Below are 24,995 nucleotides of genomic sequence, written 5' to 3'. Positions count from 1 at the left end.
TCTCTGTTTTGTGTGCAGATGTGTTGTGGTCGGTTGTTGCTATTGCTGTGGAGGACCTGTTTTTAGATAAACAAACGAGTTTTCGTTTGAACGCCCCAATGTCACGAGGGGAGTAAATGATGACAGAATTTTCATATTTCTCTGAACTATTCCTTTATTTCTTATTGTGTATGTGTGTGTGTGTGTCTCAGTTACATGTTTTGGTTAGTGTAATAGAGATGTGTGATTCGTGAACAAACTGTTCCTTTGAGTTGGATCAACCGAGTCACAAAAACTGAATGATTTGTTAACTAATCAGACTGAATTAGATCTGAGTGGAGTTGACAATGCCAATAGAACAGAAAGAGCTTTTGGAGTGACCAGGGATTTTAAGTAAGTTACTTTAATAGCAGAAATTTTAACAAATTAAACATACTGGAGATTTTTATTACATTATTTTATAAACATCAACAAATATATGAAACAGAGATGTTTTAATAAAAAGCATTTCATTAAAACATGCAAAACACCTTCAGTAAAGGGATGTAAATAAATTTTTGTATTAATGTTATTATTATTATTATTATTATTATTATTATTATTGTAAATTCAAATTATATTTAGGATTTCATGAGCTGAATCATGGCTGTTACAAACTGAACTGGGACACATGAAATTAAAATAAACACCTATATTATTACAATTTACAAATGCCTAAATGTTTTTTTTTTTTTGGGGGGAACGCTTAAGAGCATATGTAATGTACGCCTGGATGTCAGGGACCATAAGATGATGTAATTAGGTGATGACATTTAAGAACCGCTGAATCGTTTTTCTCAACCGGTTCAATGAAATGAACTGTTCAAAAGAACTAATTTACAGAAATGAGTTGAACTTCCCATCACTGTTACCAAACACACACAGTTTATTTAAATAAAGGAAATCTAATTTATTTGAGCAATATTGACAGCTTTAGGAGGCAGTAACAATCTGTCTTTGCTATTATTCGATTATGTATTACCTATTTCCCATATTAAAGACAAATGATCATTCAGATAATATAAGACAGATAACTGAGTTAGAAAATGAGTAACTTGACACATTTCATTTGGCAAAAGAGTTTTCAGATTTACTGACAATTCAAATTAATGTATTCACTTTTTTCCACTGGCATTGATGGGACTGTTCTTGAAGGCATCACTCTGGAGGTAGGACTTTAGGTTAGGTTTAGAACACAGTCTGTCCAGATAACTCTTCAGGATGGGAAACAAGTCCAGACAGGATGGAGAGAGAACCTGATTATTTAAGAGCAGCAGCAACAAAATATAGTCTGCCAAAGAGATCTGTGGATGAAAAACAGAGGTATCTTTTTATTCAAAGAAAACGTATTTAAGAAAGTAAGTGTTAGCATATGTGTGGGTTGTGAGCAACACGCTCCTTTTCTGAGGTTAGAGTTTTTCTTTAAATTTGTTAATTTAACTTAAAAAAAAATTACATCACCTGTGAGCCAACCAGAAATCCTCCTCTGTTGCAGCTCAGAATGTTTTCATATCGGGCAAGGTTTTGAGGCAGTTCCTGCAGATATTTGTCTTTTCCAGACTCCTGAGAAAGATACAATCAAGAAAGTCTATGATATCTGGAGAGAACTATTTGGTTTCTCATTCATCTTGATAGAGCGCAACAGTGTCGATTTTTTTCATATATATATATATATATATATATATATATATATATATATATATATATATATATATATATATATATATATAGTTACAAATCAAAAGGGGGATGGAAAAGCACACAGCAGTCACGCAGGGGTCTCTGGAGGTACCTCCTATACGTGTGTGTGTGTGTGTGTGTGTGTGTATATATATATATATATATATATATATATATATATGTCCACATATATGGACAGCGGGACTAAGTTGTGAAATTTTAAATAATACCAAGCTATAGAAAGTCAGATTTTATTAATCAAATTGTTTATGATGTTATCCATTATCCATACATTTATACATTATAAATTCTGAATCTATGTACTGATTATCATTGTCCCATGTCTGTCAAACATGTTGAGTGATCCAAACATCATCTGTAGCCTGAAACTGAACTTTTAATAGGAAGTTTGGAGTGAATGCACTTTAGCTGCATAGAAAGTAACAGGATGCTTCGTTGTTCCACTGATCCCTGTTTAGTGAATGACTTAACCTCTAGTGTGCTGTCTGTCAGCGGTGGTCTCAGAACAGTTTGAAATTCACCTTATTTTCATCCTAACTCCATATAAAGCCTCTGAAAGCAACCTTTTCCAGTTTTTTGGATGCATCCATTGATTCTCAGTGTGATAATGCACAGTGAATATAGGATATTTTAACTGAAACTGAGCATACAGTCCACAAATGTGGTCATTGTGTTTAACAGTGTGCCGTTTCATGATAAATCGCTCAAAAAAAAAAAAAAAAAGAAAAAAGGCATATCTTCTGAAACTAGAGACTCAAACAGGTTAAAATGTAAAAACTTTATTAGGTTTCTTACCAGATGTAGTTTTGTTGGCATTTCTCCCAAACACAAACTCCTCTGTGATCGACGCCATATTATGTGATCACATGATTCTGTGCGTCGTAAGTTTAACCCTTTACTGAAAGCCCAGAGTCTCCTGAACTAAGATCAGTTGGTTTTAATTAAATTATGTGTTGCATATAGCGAAGCCAAAATGTAATGTCCACGTATGTGGAAGCAGGGTCTCAAGAGGTTAAAAGGTATTTGAAAACCAGACAAAAGACAAAGGTTCAAGACTGCGTACTTGATGTCTTTAAGTCTATTAGGGCATGAACTGCAATCCCATAAAGCACTGCCAATGAAGCACTGCAAATTATAAATGATGTGAAAGTATAAAAATATTGATTTAAAGTTATAGATTTTAAGTATAGAAAAAATACATTTTAGTTTTATTAGAATTCTTCTATTAAACAATGTTTTTAAAATGAAGTTGAAATAATGTGCACTGATGGTTTAAACAGGAGCATACCATTGATGAACAACCTCAGAGCTCATGGCAGGCCTGTCTTTAAAAGTTCATACATTTTTCACTGGCAAAACATCTACTATAATATAATGAAATATTTGCGATTTATATGTTGCTTACAATTATATTCATACTGTCAGCGTACAGGCCAGTTTTGAATGGCCGTCAATGGAGAAAGATGCTTTTCGGCAGCAGAATGGTGCAGTTATGGCATCAACCAGTAGGGGCTAACTGTTAAAGCTAACCAGCCAAATTATGGATATAAATGTAATTGGCCAATGAGAGCAGCGGTTATGCAGCCTTATATGCCGGCTTGTAGTGCTTTGAGGACAATATATTATTTTATTACTATTATGTTATTATATATTTGTAGAGGACTAACTCACATATTCTTGGTAGATGAGCTTCATGTATTTAGCCTCAAGATCTGTTAGCGATTCATCCATCATGTCAATCAAAGCAGTTTCTTTTTCATTTTGCCCATAAACCCCTGCAGTACAGAGAGAGAGAGATGCAATAGAAGGTTTATATTTACCATATTATATATGTAGTGTGCAGTATTAGAAATTAAATCTTTTTAGTAGTCTATACAAGGAAACTTGCTGTAGCCTAGTGCAACAAACTTCTTGGAAAGATAAAAAGGAGAAAAGTAAAGCAAACAGTTCAGGTCAAGCATTGGTTCATTTATTGTCTTACCAAGTCTGCGTGCCAAATAGTGTCGAATTGCATTGGTTTGGAAAAGAGTCAAGTCTCCGTCTTCCAGTTTAGGCAGCTGGCCAAAAAGCTGGTTAGCCAAACACACACACAGAGAGAGGAAGAGCGAGAGAGACAAATTTTCACGTGACATTATTTGATACAGATTTAACTCTGTTTAATGTGTAATGCTAAATAATTTTATAATTAAATGTAAATTTTTGAAGTGTATTATATTACATATTTTATTCTATCAACAATTTGCCTTTATTAAAGGGGTCATGTCATGAGGAATCAAATTTTGACATATAAGAGGTCATTCTACTATAAAAACGTACTGTAAATTTCAGAGCTCAAAACTGAATTCCCAATTCAGTAAAAGCATTTATTGAAACCAAGCTGCAAAAATGCCTCATTCTCTATTCCGCGACAACCCTACGTCATTTGGGGTATATTATTTCATGACCTTCTCTACAGCGAAAAACATTAACGCCTACTTAAAATTATTGCACCATTGGCCCCGCCCACTCGTACTTCAGTTCGTAAACATAGAGAAAAGTACAAAAAAGACTACTGTGGCCTAACTATTACTAACACTAAAGGGGACCCATCTGGACTATTTTAAATTATTTTGGCATTTAAACATGCACAGACAGACATCTTTGACCACTTGATACATATCTCGGGCCACTTTTATAAGATGCATTTACAAGCAAAGTAACTCTCTGTCATTCAGCTGCTGCCTCTTGCTGTTTTGAGCACAAACACGTCATGGACCCGTTCTTTTGCCTTTATGCACTATTTTTAATTATTGGTGTATGAAAACATGCTGGATCTTTGACTGTTTAGATGCGTTTCTGGCAATGTGCATTTCAGTGCAGAATGATACTGGAAACTGGATGTGGATGTGTCTTCAGCATATTTCAGCATGGATTGCATGTTTTTTTTTTTTTGTGTTGATTGCTTGTGAACCAATCATAAAAAGATTCAAGCTTTGCAAAGGAACTGTTATTGAAGGATGGGGCAGTTAAAAATACTTGCACCCGATCAAAAACGTAAGTAAACCGTTCCATTCATGAATACTTCAAATGTCATGACTGTTTTATAGTTTATGGTGCTGACACCCTGTTTACACCGCGCCCGTCCATTGACACAATGAAATGGCTTGAGGCTGTCTACACCGGGCGCGTCGACACAAACTTTTTAAACCGTTTATTTGTGTTGTTGCCAGCTGTAGCGCCAGCGCGTGCAGCGCAAAATGGAACAGGTTGGTCGCACTCCGGAGGAAAGTCGCCAACTCTTCCGGAGCTTGAAGTTGGAAAGCTCTGACCGCCCGTTTGCCTTTGCCCAGCGGCTCCGTGACGCCTGCCGAAGATGGCTGTTAGCGGGGGATCGCGACGTCCAGGGAATTATCGACCAGGTGGTACTGGAACAGTTCATAGTTCGACTGCCAAAAGGATCGGCGGAGTGGGTCCAGTGCCAACGCCCGGCGTCGTTGGAGGAAGCTATCCGACTTGCGGAGGACCACATGGTGGCGATCCCGAGGACAGAAGATCCCTCCTACCTTCTCTCTCCTCCCTCTGTTTCTTCCCCCTCCCCTCTCTCTCTCTCGTCTGCTCTCTCTCCAGGTCCCGTTCCTGCCCCACGCAGACGAGGAGGAACCCAGCCCCTGAGACCAGTTCCCCGGGTGTGGGAGGCGACACCTTCCCCTACTCCAGTGCCCCGCCGCTCTCCCCCTCAGGGGAGTGTAAAAGAGGATGCGAGAAGCAGTTTTCCTTTTTCAGGTGACGCTTTTATTTCCCCTCTTCCTCGACACCACTTTATAGTTACGTTCATACACTCTATCCACACTAACACACACACTGCTTCTACAAATAACTTCCACTATTCAGGTATGGTCACTCTGGCTCAGCTCTGTCATATCCAGTCTCTCCCACTTTGAGCGTTGTGTCACTCTCTTTATGCCGCTCTCCCCGTGCTCACTGGAATTAGAGACAGGTGTTAGACATAATTTAGCTCAGGAGTAAGCGCCCTTACCGCTTTCTCTCTCCGGAGAGATGCTTGACCACGCCCCCGCTGCCACACGGACGCTTCCATGGTAGACAGCATCACAGGTAATAATGGGTTCTATTGCAATAGATGCGGTGCGACTCTCACGTCAGGTGTAGACAGGGTGTAAGTGTTAACATTTGTGCTTGAGATGAACAGTTTAATATATTCAGATGCAATGTGTTGGATGTGCGTTATGCGTAACCCCTGAAATTTAATTTTATAATGCTGTGGAGCTTGTTCATTCTCTTCAGATTGAGTTTCAAAAATGGCTGAATTTGAGGGGCTGCACAATGTTAGCCAATCAGAACAGTGGGTGTTTACATTTAAGTTTTAAGGAGGCCTTTGTGCCAAAATCGATTGTTTCAGACAGAGGGCCAAAAACAAGGTGGAAAATGATCATATATTACTAAATTATGACTTTTTTAATGCAAAAAAAAATATAAAAAATAAAACAAGAAAGATAATAAAATTATAAAAAATAGCATTTCATGACCCCTTTAATAATAAAATATCATGCTTTCACTCTATGTAGTTTATCTGTAGTTTATGAATTTTCTGAGCAAATGAAGAATTTGTATGTGTTCCTTCCTACACTTTCTATTAAACTGTTATACTGTGATCCCCCTTAAAATAATGGGGGTTTTGTTGACCACATGGTTCAAACAGAGGTAAGTTTCTCTTACAGTCTTTATGTCATCATATTTATACTTATAGTCAGCTTGTCAAGCTCAATAGTCCTGTTATCAAAAAAAATAAATAAATAAAAAACGAATCATAGTGATTTTATTTTTTTACAGAAAACATTATTTATGGCACAAAGCACAAGAATATTGACCATAAATAATGTGTTGTGGTAGAATGATATGTGTTAGCCAAGACATTTTTGCACTGATCTTCAACCCTAACCCAATACATTTTGAATATAACAGAGTTGGAACAAAAAGAGAACTATCATGGGTCATTAATATTTTTTTCAATTACAATGTGTAATATGAGGAACACTAAATTACAATAAGAAATTCAAAATACAGCTGCAAGCAGCAATTACGGGACCAAGCACAACAGCAGGAGATCCATCATAAGTTAAATAAATGTTGCATAGTGAGGATTTCTTAAAACATAATGCCATAAATAGTTTTCATTTATCAGTTAACATCATACAAATTCCAGTGAACATAAAAAAAGCTAAATCAATATTTGATGTGACCATCTTTGCCTTCAAAACAGCACCAATTCTCCAAGGTAAACCTGGACACAGTTTTTCTTGGTTGTTGGCAGATAGGATGTTCAAAGGTTCATGAAGAATTTGCTACTGTTCTTCTATCTATTTAGGCTGTCTCAATTGCTTCTGTCTCTTCGTGTAATCCCAGACTGACCCGATGTTCAGTGGGGGGCTCTGTGGGGGCCATACCATCTGTTGCAGGGCTCCCTGTTCTTCTATTCTATTTTATTTGCAAAAGGAATGTTTGGGAGTTTAAAGGTTTTTTTTTTTTTTTTTACCCCCAATTTTTTTTGTAATATATGATCATTTTCCAGCCTGTCTCTGTCTCTGTGTATTCAGTTTGATGTTCTGTCTAAGGCTCCCGCGTCCTCCTTTCCCAGATGAACAGAGATCCTTTATACTGGTGCCGAAACCCGGCAATGCCTTTACATTTTTTAATGTTATGGTTTTAAGATTATAATCTTAGCATTTGTCAAACCAAAATCATAGGTTTTATTATAAGGTAATCGGTTAACTTACACAGCTCTTCTTTAGAGTGCCCCACGTCTGTCCAGTTACAATGATCTCTTCCCACTGTTTACCCTGGTCTGTCAGCATCAAACGTACAGACTCTGCACGACCTGATGAAACATAACACCAGATACTATTCAGGGTTCCCATGATCATGAAAATATGGAAATATCAGGGAATTTTAAAGTTGTGGAAACGTAATGGTAAAATCATGGAAATGAATTGGTCAAAAAGGGTGGGAACCATGACTATTACCAAAAGACAAGGACATGACATCCTTCTCAACATCTGCATAATGGATCTCAGGAAGCAAGACAAATATTTACATCTTGCACTTACTCCATTCATTGTAAAATAATCTGGTAAGTGAATAACATTTGGGAGAATAAAACAGTGGGATCATGTACATTGCATTAAGCTTAATCCAAAGAAATAAAAGACTATGATTTCAATTCCATCATTATGGTGCTCTCTCCAAACTCTTATGGTACCCTCAAGTCATTCAAAATATAAGGCTGAATAATTCAAAAGTTATAAACAAAAATTCCAATATTGTTTTTTTTTTGTTTTATTTTTTTTTTTGTTTTTTGTTTTTTTTGATTTCTCGATGAGAAAGTGCCTCTGCATCTAAACATTTCAGGTACCCTTGGGGTATGGTGGTAATGACATATACCAAGTTTCGTTTCAATTCACCAAAACGTTTACAAGATATAGCCACACTTAATATTTGGCATCCTTGCTGTCAAATTCATTGATGTGTTACACATGAATAATTTGGTAAATCAAAAAGCTATATATAACAATTGACCAGCACTCTCAAGCTCAAGATTATCCACCCCAAATTAAGTGAAGATCAGAATAAATTTGTAGGAGGAGTTTGAAAAAGCAAAATTCAAAATGGTGGAAAAAAATAATTGTATTTCTAGGCCTAATGGTTCAAATGTTATAAGCAGAAATCAAAGTGCAATTTTTAACTGTTGGTGGTGCTAGAGGGTTTGATATAGAATCAGTGGTGTCATAGAATCACGTTATACCAATACTTTTTATTTTTTACGTGGCTTATTGTACGAGGTGCACAGGTGTCATTTTTTCCTCATTAAAAAAGTTGAACTCCTAAAGACATGAATTGTAATTTTGCAATATAAGTATGAAGTCATGAGCACTCACATTAAAATGAAGACTCCAGTCATATCAGTAACCTTATAAAAGCTGTTTTATTCTACATGGAGAGGGTCCACACATGGGGGCTGCCATTTTAGAATTACATGACCAGCACATGATATTACTTGCTTAATCTCAGTAACCGTCCTTTTATTTGACACTTTCACTCATTGATTAAGTAATCATGGCTGACTGTGAATACTACATTTTTACAATGGCATCTGAAACAGAAAACTATTGATTTTAAATTATGCTGCATCCAAGCCACTAGGTGTCAATGTAAGTCCAAGATGACACAAAGACAAAAGTTACTGAGTGCACCTTTAACTACTTTTACATACTTATTTAAATGTGATCAAACTGCGCCATAGCTCAACTTATGCAAAGGACCGGGGTACAGTCCTGAAGAGCATGCAAGTTGTCACGGAACCTGAAGATGTCATAGAAGCACCACAAAATTACGTGGTTGCTTCAACAATTGCGTTTTTCATCTCACATTTGCGATGGCATTATCAGTTAGGTTTAAGGTTTAGGGTTGGGAGGTCAATTTTGTTAATTTTAAAACTCAATAGAGCATTAACTGTAGAAACCTCATCTGTTTGAAAAAAATATAACTTGCTTTTAGCGCCACACGTGGGCATTTTACCTCGGAAGTGCCGCAATATGTGTAATGTTTGTGAAAATGTAAAAAATTGCCTTGAATGTGATTCTCCTCTATAAAACTTTTACCGTTTTTTAAATCTTGTTTAGCATACAATATACCTCAATACTGTATGCGTTCACAAAGGAATCTGTTTCAAATATATGTCACAATGTAATACATGCACATTTTTGAAAGTCACTTGTGCAATGCAAAGGAATTGTATTGATTCTTGCAGTGAGTAGTAAGGCAGTGAATCGTACATTCATACCTCTTGTAGGGAAATACCAAAGCTTGAGTGAAGTCACTACAAATGGAACATAATACATGTGTCACCTCTAGTATCAAACACAGCCAACTTTATCAATGACTCAGGTTTGTCAGACTGCAGGTTATCAGTACATGTACTTACTCATTTCTTGTGATTTCTAGTTAGGACCAGAAATTATTAATCTGCCTTTAATAATGTTTGACCTAATAGTCATTATGACTTGGCATGTTTCAACCATGAAAGGAGGGACAGATGGGATCTATTCAAATATTGTAAATTTGTATGCATAGGCTATCTGTTATTCTTGACACAAATGAGCCTCCGCCTCACCTGCCATCAGTCAGTCTTTGGGGCTGTGTTTACTGTTTTTACATAAGAACTTGTTGTTCCTGTCCAGCTCTCACAGTGCAGGTGAATACATTGCTACACATTAATGTGCTGAGTCACCATATGCACAGTTCCCTTACGACTCAGTACACTTGACATTGTGTTCTGCTAACACATATGGGAAGTGTCCTTCTACACAACCTAGTGTTCAAACCTCTCTACAATAACGCCAATATTCTAATATTGGCTATGGTGTTTGAGCCCTGTCTTTTTAGGTGCGAAGCTGTCTGCTATAAAAGCTAGCGCGCGAGTTTTCTTCTTTCACGACAGCGATTAATCTCTCGTCTAGAAGCCCTCTACTACTTCGCCGTCGACATACATGAGTCAGCGGGCGGGATCTTCATGGCAACGACAAGACTCTCCGCTCCCTTGCAGTGTTCCAGCGAATATTTACTCTGCTTTGACGCTTCGCTTGTGAACAGGCCGCTTCAGCTTCCTGATTTCCTGCAGCACTTCGGCAGGAGATTTTGTATCAATATAAGCTATTGTGTTATTGTGTATATGTATGTGTGTATATATATATATATATATATATATAAATATACATATATATATATATGTGTGTGTGTTCGTGTCTTTTTTTGTTCCTTAAGTGTTTTCTTATTCTAGGGACACATCCCGCCATCAGATTAGCATGAGAGCTGCATTCACTGTCTGGGCCACGCCCACACAGAGACAGCTCTCATAGGGCATGAGTTGCAAGACGCTTCGCTCGTGAATCGCCCTCGTTCTGAGGGACAATTCAGCCTCACGCGCCCTCCCGCCTCTTCTGTGACACCGGAGGGATCACACGAGGAGGCACGGCGGGGCCATGAGGTTGAGCAGGATGAATTTGAGGTGGACCTCATACTGGCCCCACGAGCCCCTCAATCTCCATGTACTGCGTCTATGCCGATACAGTATGTGCGTGACGAGCTTCAGCCCTCTGAGCGCGCCGCCTCATCACGTTTGGCGGTTCTGACGCTGGGGATGATGATGTTATGCCTCTCGCTGCAACAGGTGAGTGGCCAATGGATGACACTGCTGCCCCTTCCCCACTGAGGGTCAAGAGTGTGAACACGCCACTGAAAAGGAGATGTTTCGTGTCCTTTGAAGGGCGGTCAAAGAGCTTGGTCTTGAGTAATCTCTGGAGAAACCTGAAAAATCTCACCTTGATGAATGGTTTGTGCAGTCCGGACACAGTCAAGCGACTGCATTCTGCAGATCTGCCCCGCTCTTGCCGGAAGTTCACAACGAACTTACAAAATCCTGCCACATGCCATATTCAGTTCACTCACACAACGATTCCACTCTTCTCAATAAAGTGGACCACGGGAAAGCAAGAGTTATGTCCAACTACCCCCCCCTGAAAGAGGAGGTAGAGGCACATCTCTGCCTGGTGAGTAGCAGGTTGTGGAACTCACGCCCCATTCATCTTTCTAAGCCATGTCGACTAATGTCCACACTGTCTGGAAGAGCATACTTAGCAGTGGGCTGAATTGGTTCAGCACTCCACGTGATGATGGTGCTCCAAGTTTTCCAAGCTTTGCTCCTCAAAGAAATGGACAAGCAAGGCTACAATCCAGAGACGTTCAAAGAGCTCCGCACCACTACGGGCTTAGTGCTGTGAGCCATGAAAGCCACTGCACAGGCCATTGGCAAGTCAATGAGCATCCTGGATCGTCACATTTAGCTGACCATCACGGAAATGTGTAGCATGGGAAAAGCTGCTATTTTTGATGCTGCGGTGTCTCCAGCTGGCCTTTTTGGGGGCTCTGTGAATAGAATTGCTGAGCGCTATGCAACAATCACAGGCTATGGGACATTGTATGCCAAAACAGGGCAGGACTTCATCACAAATGGCTCGCTCCCGCTCTGTCTGCCAAATGTCACCATCGAGCCCCTGGTAAAGCCATGCAAGCCGTGGCCCAAATGGCAAAAGACAGCCACCTCAGCGCAAGCCCTGTGCCGACGGGAATAGCCGAAATGGCCTAACCAGTCCTGGTTTCTGGAGATGGTAGAAATACTGGATGGGCCTCCATGGGAAATACAGCTGAAGAAAGATCATCTCTCTCAAACACAAGGCACGGTTTGGCATCTCCAGCCAGAGCTGTGAAGCCCACATGTATGGCCTTTGAACAAAGCATGCTAAACGCGCCAGAACTGATGCATTCAGTCATGAACACCATTTTACTGGTCAGAGTGCCATCCACAAGATGCCTCTACGTGCTAAAATGGAATGTGTTCACTGATTGGTGTCTTTCACATGGCAAAGACCCAGTACATGAAATTGTCATATTTCTTCAAGAGCGATTAGACACAGGACTCACTCCGTCAATGCTCAAAGTTTATGTGGCGACTATATCTGCATATAGTTTGCCTGAGCCACTATAGGCAAACATGATTTAATCATAAATTTCCTTAGAGGAGAAAGACGATTAAATCCACCTTGGCCTCCTAAAAGCTCTTGCAGGGCCCTCCTTCGAGCCTCTGGACTCTGTTGATTTGCACATGACCATAGTTCATATATATATTTTGAGTGTTCCGCTCCTGGCTGACCATGAGGGTCATTCACTTGCACCATACCCGTGTCGGTCGCTGTCCCGCAAGACTGCGGTGTCATGTTTCCTCTCTGGGATGGTTATGTTGTGTATTGCGCCGTGATGGAATTCTGTTCCCCATATGCGTTAGCAGAATGCAATGTCAAGTGTGCTGTGTCGTAAGGAAAAGTCTCAGTTACATACATAACCTTGGTTCCCTGAGACGCAGAGAATAAGACATTACAATGCTGCACTACAAGACTCAGAGTTCTTTGAGGTGCGAGCGATGCGCTCTTTGTTCCTCAGTCAGAAAATTCTGAGGAATGGTGTTTGTGCACCTGCTTTTATAGCGGACAGCTTTGCGCCTAAAAGGGTGGGGCTCAAACACCATTGCCAATATTAGAATATCAGTTAAGCAAATAATGTTGATCATCTCCTAACAAGGCCACATGTCAAGGTCTGGGTTAGATGGTAACAAACAGTCAGTTCTCATAGTCAACGTGTTGAATGCTGGAGTAAAGACCTGAGCGACTGGCTCAGAGTATCTCTGAAACGGCAAGGCTTGTGGGGTACTGGACCGGGTTTTGGACCATTGCTACTCTCCGTTCCGGGATGGCTACAAATCCCTCCCCTGCCCACCATTTGGCAAATCGGACCACTCTTCCATTCTGCTTCTGCCCGCTTACAGTCAGAAACTGAAACAGGAAGCACCCACCCTCAGAACGATCCAGTGCTGGTCGGACCAATCAGATTCTACGCTACAAGACTGTTTTGATCACACGGACTGGGAGATGTTCCGGTCCGCCTCTGATGACGACATCGAGCTTTACGCTGATAGCGTAATGTGTTTCATCAGAATGTGCGTAGTGGACGTCGTTCCAACCAGAACTGTACGAATCTATCCGAATCAGAAACCTTGGATCAATAGCGATGTTCACGCGGCACTTAATGTGCGGACCTCCGCTTTTAATTCCGGGAATGTGGAGGAGCATAAACAAGCCAGTTATGCCCTCCGAAAAACTATCAGAACCGCAAAACGCCAGTACAGGAGTAAGATTGAAGGACAGTTTAACACCAGTTTAGAAGCATGTGGCAGGGAATTAACATCATCACGGACTTTAAAGGGAATAAAAACTCTGCCATGAACACCGCTGCCTCTCTACCGGATGAGCTAAATACTTTTTATGCTCGTTTCGAGGCAAATAACACCACCCTCGTGGAGAGAGCTCTCGCGGCTGAAGCTACAGAGGTTAGTTCACTCTCCGTCTCTGTAGCGGATGTAACACGATCCTTCCGACAGGTGAATATCCGCAAAGCCGTTGGCCCAGACGGCATTCCGGGCCGCGTCATCAGAGCGTGCGCGAACCAGCTGGCTGGTGTTTTTACGGACATTTTCAACCTTTCCCTCTCTTTGTCTGTAGTCCCCACATGCTTTAAAACATCCACCATTGTGCCTGTTCCAAAGCAATCAAAAATAACTTGTTTAAATGACTGGCATCCTGTTGCTCTGACCCCCATCATCAGCAAATGTTTTGAGAGACTAATCAGAGATTACATCTGCTCTGTATTGCCACTCTCTCTTGACCCGCTGCAGTTTGCTTAACGCAACAACCGCTCCACTGATGATGCCATTGCATCTACAATACACACTGCTCTCTCCCACCTGGAAAAAAAGAACACTTATGTGAGAATGGTGTTTGTAGACTACAGCTCAGCATTCAACAGCATAGTGCCCTCCAAGCTAGATGAGAAACTCCGGGCTCTGGGCTTAAACAGCTCGCTGTGCAGCTGGATCCTGGACTTCCTGTCAAGCAGACGCCAGGTGGTTAGAATAGGTAGCAACATCTCTTCATCACTGACCCTCAACACTGGAGCCCCGCAGGGCTGTGTTCTCAACCCACTACTGTATTCCTTGTACACACATGACTGTGTGGCAACACATAGCTCCAATGCCATCATTAAGTTTGCTGATGACACGACGGTGGTAGGTCTGATCACTGACAATGATGAAACAGCCTACAGAGAGGAGGTACACACTCTGACACACTGGTGTCAGGAGCACAACCTCTCCCTCAACGTCAGTAAGACAAAGGAGCTTGTGGTGGACTTCAGAAGAAAAGACAGAGAACACAGTCCCATCACCATCAATGGAGCACCAGTGGAGAGAGTCAGCAGCTTCAAGTTCCTGGGTGTCCACATCACTGAGGAACTCACATGGTCCATCCACACTGAAGTCGTTGTGAAGAAGGCTCATCAGCGCCTCTTCTTCCTGAGACGGCTGAGGAAGTTTGGAATGAACCGCCACATCCTCACACGGTTCTACACCTGCACTGTGGAGAGCATCCTGACTGGCTGTATCTCCGCCTGGTATGGCAATAGCACCGCCCACAACCGCAAAGCACTGTAAAGGGTGGTGCGAACTGCCAGACACATCATCGGAGGTGAGCTTCCCTCCCTCCAGGAAATATATACAAGGCGGTGTGTGAAAAAAGCTCGGAGGATCATCAGAGACTCCAGCCACCCGAGCTATGGGCTGTTCTCACTGCTACCATCAGGTAGGTGGTATCGCAGCATCAAGACCCGCACCAGCCGACTCCATGATAGCTTCTTCCCCTAAGCAATCAGACTTTTGAACTCTTGATCTCCCACGATCAAAATACATCAGCACTGCACTTTATTACCCTTACTCTTATATCTCACACCGGACTGTCATAAATTATATTATTATTATTATATTATGTTCTCTCTTAACAACTGACTATCAACCGACAGCCTGAATGTCAATACAGTACAATACTGTACATTCTATATATATATATACTTTTTTATATATTTTTATTTTTTATTTTTATTGAATAATGTGTATCTATATAGTGCGTATTGTATACTGTACAGTGTATGTTATTATTTGTATACTGTTGAGTGTAATTATGTGTATAACAGATGTTTAAATTGTGTTGTGTTAATTTGATGTTATTGTAAATTGGTATATGTCTCATCACTGTCACGACTGCTATGTTGATCGGAACTGCACCCAAGAATTTCACACACCATTGCACTTGTGTATATGGCTGTGTGACAATAAAGTGATTTGATTTGATTTGATTTGATTGATTACTCCTGGTCAGCAGTGGTGAGTACCTACTGACAGTGGTCCAAGGACAGATAAACCACAAACCGGTGACAGAGTTTCATCGATGCCCAAGGGCAACGAAGGCTATCCCGTCTGGTCCGAACTGACAGAAGGTCTACTGTGGCACAAATCACAGAACATTTTAATGATATTTACGGGTGGAATGTGTCACAACACACAGTGCATCACACCCTGCTGTGTATGGGGCTGCTTAGCCACAGACCGGTCAGAGTGCCCATGATGACCCCTGTCCAAAAGCACCTACAATGGGAACACGAGCATCGGAACGGGACCTTGGAGCAGTGGAAGATGGTTGCCTGGTCTGATGAGTCCCGTTTTCTTTTACATCACGTGGATTGCCGTGTACATGTGCACCATTTACCTGGGGAAGTGATGGCACCAGGATGCACTGTGGGAAGACGACAAGCTGGTGGAGAGAGTGTGATGCTCTGAGCAATGTTCTGCTGGGAAACCCAGCATTTATTATTTTATTAATTGACTTTTCAGCATTATTACAGGTTCTTCAAGACGTTCGTCAATGAAGAACACAGAATTATTTTGCTGTTACTATAAAACGTCAATACTAATTAAACCACAATTTAAAATAAACAAAATTTCAAAACATACAGTATTAAGATATACAAATTACTAATCTAACATCAAACACCCCATATTACAAAGGCAGTTTCTAAAATCCACAATCATTTAGAAGTCTGCACATATAGGGAATGGGTGATTTCCGATATCTCTGAGATGAAATCAATTTTGCATACATCTCTGCAGTTATTAAATTGTATTATATATAAATATACTGCATGTGTGTATCTGCCTTTGGACATTGAATAACATAAATCGGTCAACCACTACACATATACCATACCTAAAAATGTGTCAATGGAAAGTGCTAACTGTATTTTAGCATGAAAAAGATAATGATATAGAGGGTGTAATGAATATCTCAAGGGTGGGTTTAGACCCACAATACTAGTTTTATTCATTTGAATTCTCAACTTATTGTTTACAAAAGAAAATGCTTCATCACAATGACAACAAATGTGTTCAGAGGCGAGGCAACAAGCGCCACAAAGTTCAATTCAGGACACACCCAAACATTCAAACCAAGAGTAGCAAAAGGAAATATATGAGCCATTTTTCCTTACTTTTCTTTTCTGTTGTCTTCAATTGTTAGTGTATTCATCACCACAAAGGTGTTGCAGAAACCATGCTTCAAATGCTGAGATCAGATTACAACAGCATTCAATACCTACATGATAAAGTTACCATTCTTGTTTAACAATGTCTTTGTTTGACTCATAAAATATTAAGTGGCAAATTGTAAGTTAGTTTTAAGTGAAATCAACTCACCAGGACTGAACTTGTTTTTGAAAGTAACACTCTACTTTTAGTTTAGCATTATTATTTTTAATAATACAAAAATAAAATGTCTGGTCATCATGATGTAATCATGACCAATTAATCAAAACACAGTTCAAAAATATTAATCTTAATATTAATCACCTTAAGAAATCAAAAGAAAATACAAGCTATAACAATGTTCACAAAAACCTTTGAAATGCACATATTTAAATATACAGATTTTGTTCAAGTAGCACGGTCAAAGCAAATCTTTGATCTTACATTGGGCTACTGTTGTAAATTTGCTGTGCCTATCATTAAATATATCAACTACTGTTACTCATGTGGCTTTACATAAATAATTCACACTTAAGTGAGTCTTGAATTCAGTCAGAATGTAGAGCTGCACTCTATGACATGAAACAGTGTCCTAAATGGACAATCATTTCACACCCACACACAAAAACAAACTCTCTCAAGGCATTGTTTGAAATTTATGGTCACATATTTTGTTGAATGGCACATACGGTACTGTACATAGTAAAGCTGGACAAGACAAAACGAAAGCTTATATGTACAGAAAAAGACAGGGTAGTAAGAGAAGTGGCCGGGGCTAATTGTCACTTTTTACTTAAAATCTTTGACATTCCAGCTAAGACAAGCTATAGTTTAAAACTGTCCAACAATATGCACATAAATATTTTATGAATATTGAAAGAAAGTGGGTTTGGGAGTGTTAACCAAGAACTGTAACTTAATAGTTTGGGTATTGAATACCGGTTTTTTGTTTTTTTTTAATCTGAACTCTGCATGCTGAAGCATGCTTTCTGTGTAGAGACTAACAGTAACAACAGAAATGAAAAGCAAAACAAAAACATATTTCAATGGTTTGTTTTCTCGTGAAAAATACAGACTATACAGTGCATGCAGACAAATGGAAAGTATACAGTATACAGGTGTATATGTTCTGCCGGTTTGTAGCACTCCTGATAAATTTTCAGTAGACCACATCACCCTCTACTGGTCTACCTGGTGATGTGTGGTGTACTACCAGGATCATCTTCAATAATATAAAAAAGCTTGTCAGAAGTGGGATTCCAAACCACACCTCCAGAGAAGACTACGACCTGAACGCCAGCTGCCACAGAATGGTCTGTCAAAATGTTGAACAATGTAGAACAATGCTATACTGCCCAGCCAATCGTGTTCAAGGGCTTCAAAATTTGCAGCCAATCAATGAGCGAGAATCTTGAAAAATGTCTTAACAGTTTCAACGTTTGACCAATCAGAGTATAGGGAATGTCGGAGGGCACATTACCGCTTTTCACCGCTAGGGGCAGTCGGTGTCAATTCAGTTTCCAATCTGAGCCAAGAGTTTACAATATTTGATGATGACACGCTCACACGCTTGTGTATATTTTATATATACTATTTTTATTGTATAATGTGTATTCTATATTGTGTGTATTGTATACTGTACATTGTATATTATTATTTGTATATTGTGATGTGTGTAATTATGTGTATATTAGATATGTAAATTGTGTTGTGTAAATCTGATGTTTATTGTAAATTGGTATATGTCTCATCACTGTCATGACTGCTATGTTGCTCGGAACTGCACCCAAGACTTTCACCCACTATTGCACTTGTGTATATGGTTGTGTGACAATAAAAGTCATTTGATTTGATTGGCTGTGTCTTGTTTGGAAGGCTGCGTCCTCCGGGGTCGCATTTCTCGGCCGCATACCTCATCGAGGCTGTCTCCTTCCATAAAAGCGAGTAGGACACTTCGAATGCAGCCTTCAAATGTGACCTTCTTTCATGGGAATTCGGAGGATGCATGAGGTGTATCCTTCGTGGGCACTCACAACCCACAATTCTTTGCTTCAACTGAAATGTCTAAAAAAAAACGCCAATTTGTAATGTTAAATTCCAAGTTGAAGTACCTCAGTAGATGGGTGCAGAGCACATAATATGTATAATTATATTAATATATAATTAAAATAAAGTATTAGACTAAAAGTACACCTGTAAAATCACTTTTCTTGGTTTTCTGGCCATCAAGTGAGGGTAACAGGCCAGCTCCTAGACAGAAGAAGTGGCATGAACTTTATCATAGGATGAGTGTGCATTTTACAGGAAAATTCAAGTATGTTTATTTGCATAATATAGGGTGACCATACGTCCTCTTTTTCCCGGAAATGTCCTCTTTTTCGGACCTTAAAAAAGCGTCCGGCCGGGATTTCTAAATTTGCGAAAATGTCCAGGATTCGGCTTTAGTTGCATTATGTTGTGCATCTGGTCTAATACTTCATTGTGTGTGTGCGCATATTTGCATTGCTTTAACCCCTCTTTGTAAGTCCCGCCTTCTCGCACACCAATTGGTTGATTATAAGAGGCTTGCAGCAACTATTGGTCAAATTCCTGCCTGTCAATCTCTCCGCGAACGCTCTGTTGTGTTTCGCATCAAACAGTTGCTTGACAGTAGCAGCAAATGACAGCTGAGTGGAAACAATGCCCAAACGAAAGTGCAAATTTACAGAAGATTTGCACAAAAAATTCCCATGTTTTCATCCAAGTTGAGATCCGTGGGAAGCAGAATGTATGACATGTAAAGCTGGCGCTTATGTGTCAGTTGCTAATAAAGGTGCAAGTGATTTAGAAGCACACATTATTATTATTATTATTATTATTATTATTATTATTATTATTATTTTATTTTAGAAGCACACATTAGCTCTGCGAAGCATAAAGGGTCAGCAAAAGGTGAAAGTTCACCAGGTAAATTAACGGACTACTTATTGCGACCAGGTAAAATTATCACATTGCTTCATTTTCCATGGCCATTCAAAATAATAGTAATAGTAAATGAAGGTACACTCATGGCATCAAATATTTCATTTTAGTACATGGACATTCAAAAGAATGTTGGACATTTTTATTTATTTATATATATATATTTATTTTAAGCTAACAGAATGTCTTTTTCACTGTATTAAAGTTTGCATTCATAGTAACACTGTTTTGAAACCTATTATTCCACCCCAGCCCCCGGCGAAAAAAAAAGAAAAAAAAGGTATCCTCTTTTTGGAAAACCAGAATATGTTCACCCTATATAATAGAACAATGGAATTGACTTGAGTGGTTGTTGACTTTGCCTAATTGAATATTAGAATAGATCTGGGTGTTTCTTGGATTTGTATAACAGAACAACAGGTTACACCTTTGAGTGTTTGTTTTCTTTTCATAAAAGATCAACTGGGCTCAATAAAGAACATGTACTTGATTGTAAGCACTACAGCAATGACTGATGATTTACACTGGTGGCCAAAAGTTTGGAATAATGTACAGATTCTGCTGTTTCAGAAGGAAATTGGTACTTTTAAAAGTGGCATTAAACTGATCACAATGTATAGTCAGGACATTACTGATGTAAAAAACAGCACCATCACTATTTGAAAAAAGTCATTTTTGATCGAATCTAGACAGGCCCCATTTCCAGCAGCCATCACTCCAACACCTTATCCTTGAGTAATCATGCTAAATTGATCATTTGGTTCTAGAAAATCACTTGCAATTATATCAAACACTGCTGAAAGCTGTTTGGTTTGTTAAATGAAGTTTAACATTGTCTTTGTGTTTGTTTTTGAGTTGCCACAGTATGCAATAGACTGGCATGTCTTAAGGTCAATATTAGGTCAAAAAAGGCAAAAAAGAAACAGCTTTCTCTAGAAACTCATCAGTCAATCATTGTTTTGAGGAATGAAGGCTATACAGTGCTTGAAATTGCCAAAAACCTGAAGATTTCATACAAAGGTGTACACTACAGTCTTCAAAGACAAAGGACAACTGGCTCTAACAAGGACAGAAAGAGATGTGGAAGGCCAAGATGTACAACAAAACAAGAGGATAAGTACATCAGAGTCTCTAGTTTGAGAAATAGACGCCTCACATGTCCTCAGCTGACAGCTTCATTGAATTCTACCCACTCAACACCAGTTTCATGTACAACAGTAAAGAGAAGACTCAGGGGTGCAGGCCTTATGGGAAGAATTGCAAAGAAAAAGCCACTTTTGAAACAGAAAAACCAAAAGAAAAGGTTAGAGTGGGCAAAGAAACACAGACATTGGACAACAGATAATTGGAAAAGAGTGTTATGGATCTTAAACCCATTGAGTTTTGTGGGATCAGCTAGACTGTAAGGTGCATGAGAAGTGCCCGACAAGACAGCCACATCTATGGCAAGTGCTACAGGAAGTGTGGGGTGAAATGTCACCTGAGTATCTGGACAAACTGACAGCTAGAATAACAAGGATCTGCAAAGCTGTCATTGCTGCATGTGGAGGATTTTGTGATGAGAACTCTTTGAAGTAGTTTAAGAAGTTCTGAACATATTTTTCTAATTATAATAGTAATTGTTCATGTTATTAATGTCCTGACTATACGTTGTGATCAGTTGAATGCCACTTTGGTGAATAAAAGTAACAACTTCTTTCCATAAGAGCAAAATCTATACATTATCCCAAACTTTTGGCCACCAGTGTACATCCTTGTAAATCAGCTAAGACATCATTAGTGTTTATATGTGTTCCTTACCTTTTTATGGCCATTATTGTTTAGTTAGTAACACATTCAGTAATAAGTGTGTATTACATTTGTTATAATGTTTACAGATTGAAAAATGTCCGATGCAGTACCGTGGCCAGACAACTTTGCTTAGAGTTGTCCAGAAATGCATGTGTGGATTTCACACTCAAAATGTATCATTAATGTAAAGAGGTAGCAATTACTTTTTTATAATAATAATTTGCCTAAGATATATTTCATTTATCAAAAATTGTTGTTGTTTTTTTTTTTTTTTTTTTTGTGGTTGTCTCAAGCAGCCCACTGCCTCTACTGGACCAACACAAAGGGTTGTGGTACAACAGTGTGCTGCCACTGGACCAGAACAGGAAGCCGTAGAGCAGAGTCTGCCTCAGCCCACTACTGTTGCACCTAGAAGTTCACTAAACTAATTCACTAATTGGAATTTTCCAATGGTAAATGGAAAATTCTGTGCTTCATGTTTGGCTAAAGGCTGCTTGGTATTCTGACTTTTTCAATTACATTACAACATTTATGTTTAAAATGTTATCATGTTTTTCGCCACTGTGTTATTACTATGTATTGTGTATTTTCATTGAAATGCCCATTGTCTTGCCCTTTTTCAGTTTACCAGTAGTGGCTCTCACATTGCTGTCACAAAGCCAAATATAAGTGTGGCTAGGAGAGCATCTCAGATTGATGACCAACCCAGCACAGCAGTGTCTAGTCCCCATTTACCAAGCTCCACAGTCTCAGTAACTATTGGCAGTTTAAAACTGCACTTCTGTCTATATAGTAAAGACTCATTTAAATTATTTCCACCCCATCAGGATCTTAAATTGATTACCCACTTCATAGAAACCATTTCTTTCTTTCCGGAAAACCATATTGTTATGAAGAACCATACATTAATGGAAATGCTTTAATTAAATAGATATGAAATGGCATATAAAGCATTATAACTATTATGCTGTCATATTTTACTGTTCTCACTCTTATATATTAACAAAATACTATATTTCATTGCATGAGACACAAGACCCTCGAGTTCCAGTCTCTGTCCCCAGATCCACTGCAGATGTGGCCAGTCCCCCAGAGCAATGCAGTACTGTCTCAGTAAGTATTTTCTTATTCTGTTGTATACTGTATACAGTGACAGCAGTTCAATCTCTCTCTCTCTCTCTCTTTTTTTTTTTTTTTTTTGCAAGAGTAAAATTTATTTTTGTCCTTTATCTCTTTTCCTTCATAGACCGCTCCCTCTGCTCCCTTGCAAGCTTCATCTGCAGTTCCACTTCCCCGTTTGTGGTCAGAGACCTTGCCACCAGAGGATCACAGGTGGATTGCCAGCAGGCTTTTTAAAATGGGGGCCAATGTAAAGCCAGAGCTCCGTGACAACCTTCAACTCTAGTATTACCCACCACAGCCAGCACTTTTGTATAGTCAGGCTCCAGCACCAGACAGATTTTTCTGTCATTCTCTTTTGCTCTGGATGCCATATAAGCTGTGGAAAGTAAAGGTGCTCTGTCCCAATCCTGCCTGTGGACAGCATCTGCTGACAGGCGGAGGTCTGCACAAAAGGGCATGGCAGGTTCTGGACATCGACAAGATGTATAACATGGTCACACAGAAACCCTCATCTGTTCGAGTGCAGAGCCTTGCATGTGTCTGGAGTCAGACTGTCCTACAACAGCTGGATCTGACCCATCCCTCTGAAATTCGGGTCATCCTCACACAGAAGTGAGTACACTTTCTACTTCCAGTTGTAATCCCATCATCACATTTGTTTTGCAAAGTAATTGAAAATATATTTATACATACAGTATGACTGTATGTGTGCTTTGCTTTTTCCAAGGTATGCCTGTGACATTAGGGTCATTCAACTCCTGCGTGAGAGTGGCCTGGGCAACAGCCCCACGCGGGTCATCAAACAGCTGCGTAAGAACCATGGTGAGGAGAGGCTACATTGTCTGTCTGATACACCACCCAATGTGTGGACTTCCTCAACCAACCCAGAGTGTTGCCTTTAAAATTCCAGGAACCCCCAGAGCCTGCAGTGGTGCCAAGCTGTAAGTGTCTACAGCCAGGACATCCTGACAAGTCTGGATGAAATTTAGGCCAGGATCACATCAACAAATGGCTCAATGTTGAATATGGTTTCCACTAAAAAGGTTAGAGGTGGATTTTTATTCACTTATGCATAATATACCAACATGTTACTCTATTTGTATTCAATATGGTATCATATTTCATTACATTTGAATCATGCAGAGGTTTTATCATGTGTATCATTTGCTACAGATCACCAAGAAACTAGCTGGGACAACCAGGGGAACATGACTGTGGCTCACCTCTGTGGGCAGTGAGTTTGGTCATGTGCTGACAACCCAGGAGGGAACAGGTGAAAAGGTACCAGCAGGCTGGTGTGGATCCACCTGGTGTGTTGTATGTTGACTGTGAGTGCTGCACTGAGGCTGGTGAGACCAAGCTGAAAGTCAGGTTCAGAGGGTGGCCAGATCTCACCATAAGGCTGGAGATCTGGCATTTTATGCGCAGGATTGCCTTGGGGTGTACCACAGATGCTCATCAGCTGTTTTCCATCTTTATGTCACAGCTGTCAGTGTGCATCTTTGAATGGGATGCAGCTGATGTTGATCTGCTGCGCAGGGCAAACAGAGAGATGCTGATGTCCCAGAGTTGGCCTGCACTGACCGATGGAGAGGTCAGTAAACATCTCACCAGGAAGGAGCTGGCTCTTCATTGCTGGAGGAGGACCTGTGGAGAGGAGACTACTAAAATAGCTCATGGGCAGCAGTGGCAATAACTCCCTTGGTGTTCCTCTCCTGGACAGAGAAAGGGTGGAGCACATCTAGACTGTCCAAAAGAAGCATGTGCAATGCATCCAGGACCCTCCAGGTGTAGAGCTCTATACAGATATAGGGAGCATTACCAAGGGGGGTGTGCTTCTGAAGACATACAGATGTGCCAGAGGCTCCACCTTTCTTGAGTCTTTTTAGCTACACCTGAACCGTTTCATTCCAGGAATGTGTCTGTCATACATAGGCTGCACATGTAAAGAAAATGCATCAAGTTTGCATTATGTGTTTTCTAAACACTGCCTTAAACACTGTTGTATTGATTTACAGGAACCAGTGCTAACAGTATGAACTTTCAGATTTATCTGCTGGAGGGACTAAACAGGTGGAACCAGGACCAGGAGGCTGCATCCCTTATAATTGGACTTTGGCAGAACCTGGACAAGCGGGACAAGGAGCGGGTGGTGTATGCTGCTCTACACCAGAAGAGATTGTTGAGTGGATGCTTCAGAACACCTAAGAGGCCCACTCACACCCCTGGAGTGGAGGGCACCACCGGATGTGTGCTGGGAGCAAGCAGCGCACATGCTCAGTGGCCTGACTTCTCCCATCTGGTGGAGACCATCTTCATCAGGCTCTGCACCCTC

At 40.0% G+C, this 24,995-nt stretch overlaps 1 protein-coding gene across 1 annotated transcript; it reads right to left on the bottom strand.

The window, feature by feature from the left end:
- Positions 1-699: 699 nt before the first annotated feature.
- Positions 700-15,877, bottom strand: LOC127413353 (glutathione S-transferase P-like). The gene is made up of 6 exons (XM_051650445.1): positions 15,768-15,877; positions 7,491-7,582; positions 3,701-3,788; positions 3,391-3,494; positions 1,480-1,581; positions 700-1,322 (listed from the first exon to the last, which is right to left on the bottom strand). The coding sequence occupies exons 2-6, from the start codon at positions 7,566-7,568 to the stop codon at positions 1,134-1,136; spliced, it is 561 nt and encodes a 186-aa protein (XP_051506405.1). The 5' UTR covers positions 7,569-7,582; positions 15,768-15,877; the 3' UTR covers positions 700-1,133.
- Positions 15,878-24,995: the final 9,118 nt, after the last annotated feature.

Source organism: Myxocyprinus asiaticus, chromosome 22, assembly GCF_019703515.2.
Source record: "Myxocyprinus asiaticus isolate MX2 ecotype Aquarium Trade chromosome 22, UBuf_Myxa_2, whole genome shotgun sequence".
NCBI classification, from domain to species: Eukaryota; Metazoa; Chordata; class Actinopteri; order Cypriniformes; family Catostomidae; genus Myxocyprinus; species Myxocyprinus asiaticus.
Note: the sequence above shows the minus strand (reverse complement) of the source record. Positions and strands in the feature narration are given on the sequence as shown.

Excerpts from the sequence above, each read along its gene's own strand:
- LOC127413353 (XM_051650445.1), bottom strand. The coding sequence starts at position 7,568 with ATGCTGACAGACCAGGGTAAACAGTGGGAAGAGATCATTGTAACTGGA. Across the intron at positions 3,789-7,490 it reads GCACTCTAAAGAAGAGCTGT|CTTTTTGGCCAGCTGCCTAA; the intron begins GTAAGTTAACCG and ends TTGGCTAACCAG. Across the intron at positions 3,495-3,700 it reads CTATTTGGCACGCAGACTTG|GGGTTTATGGGCAAAATGAA; the intron begins GTAAGACAATAA and ends TCTGTACTGCAG.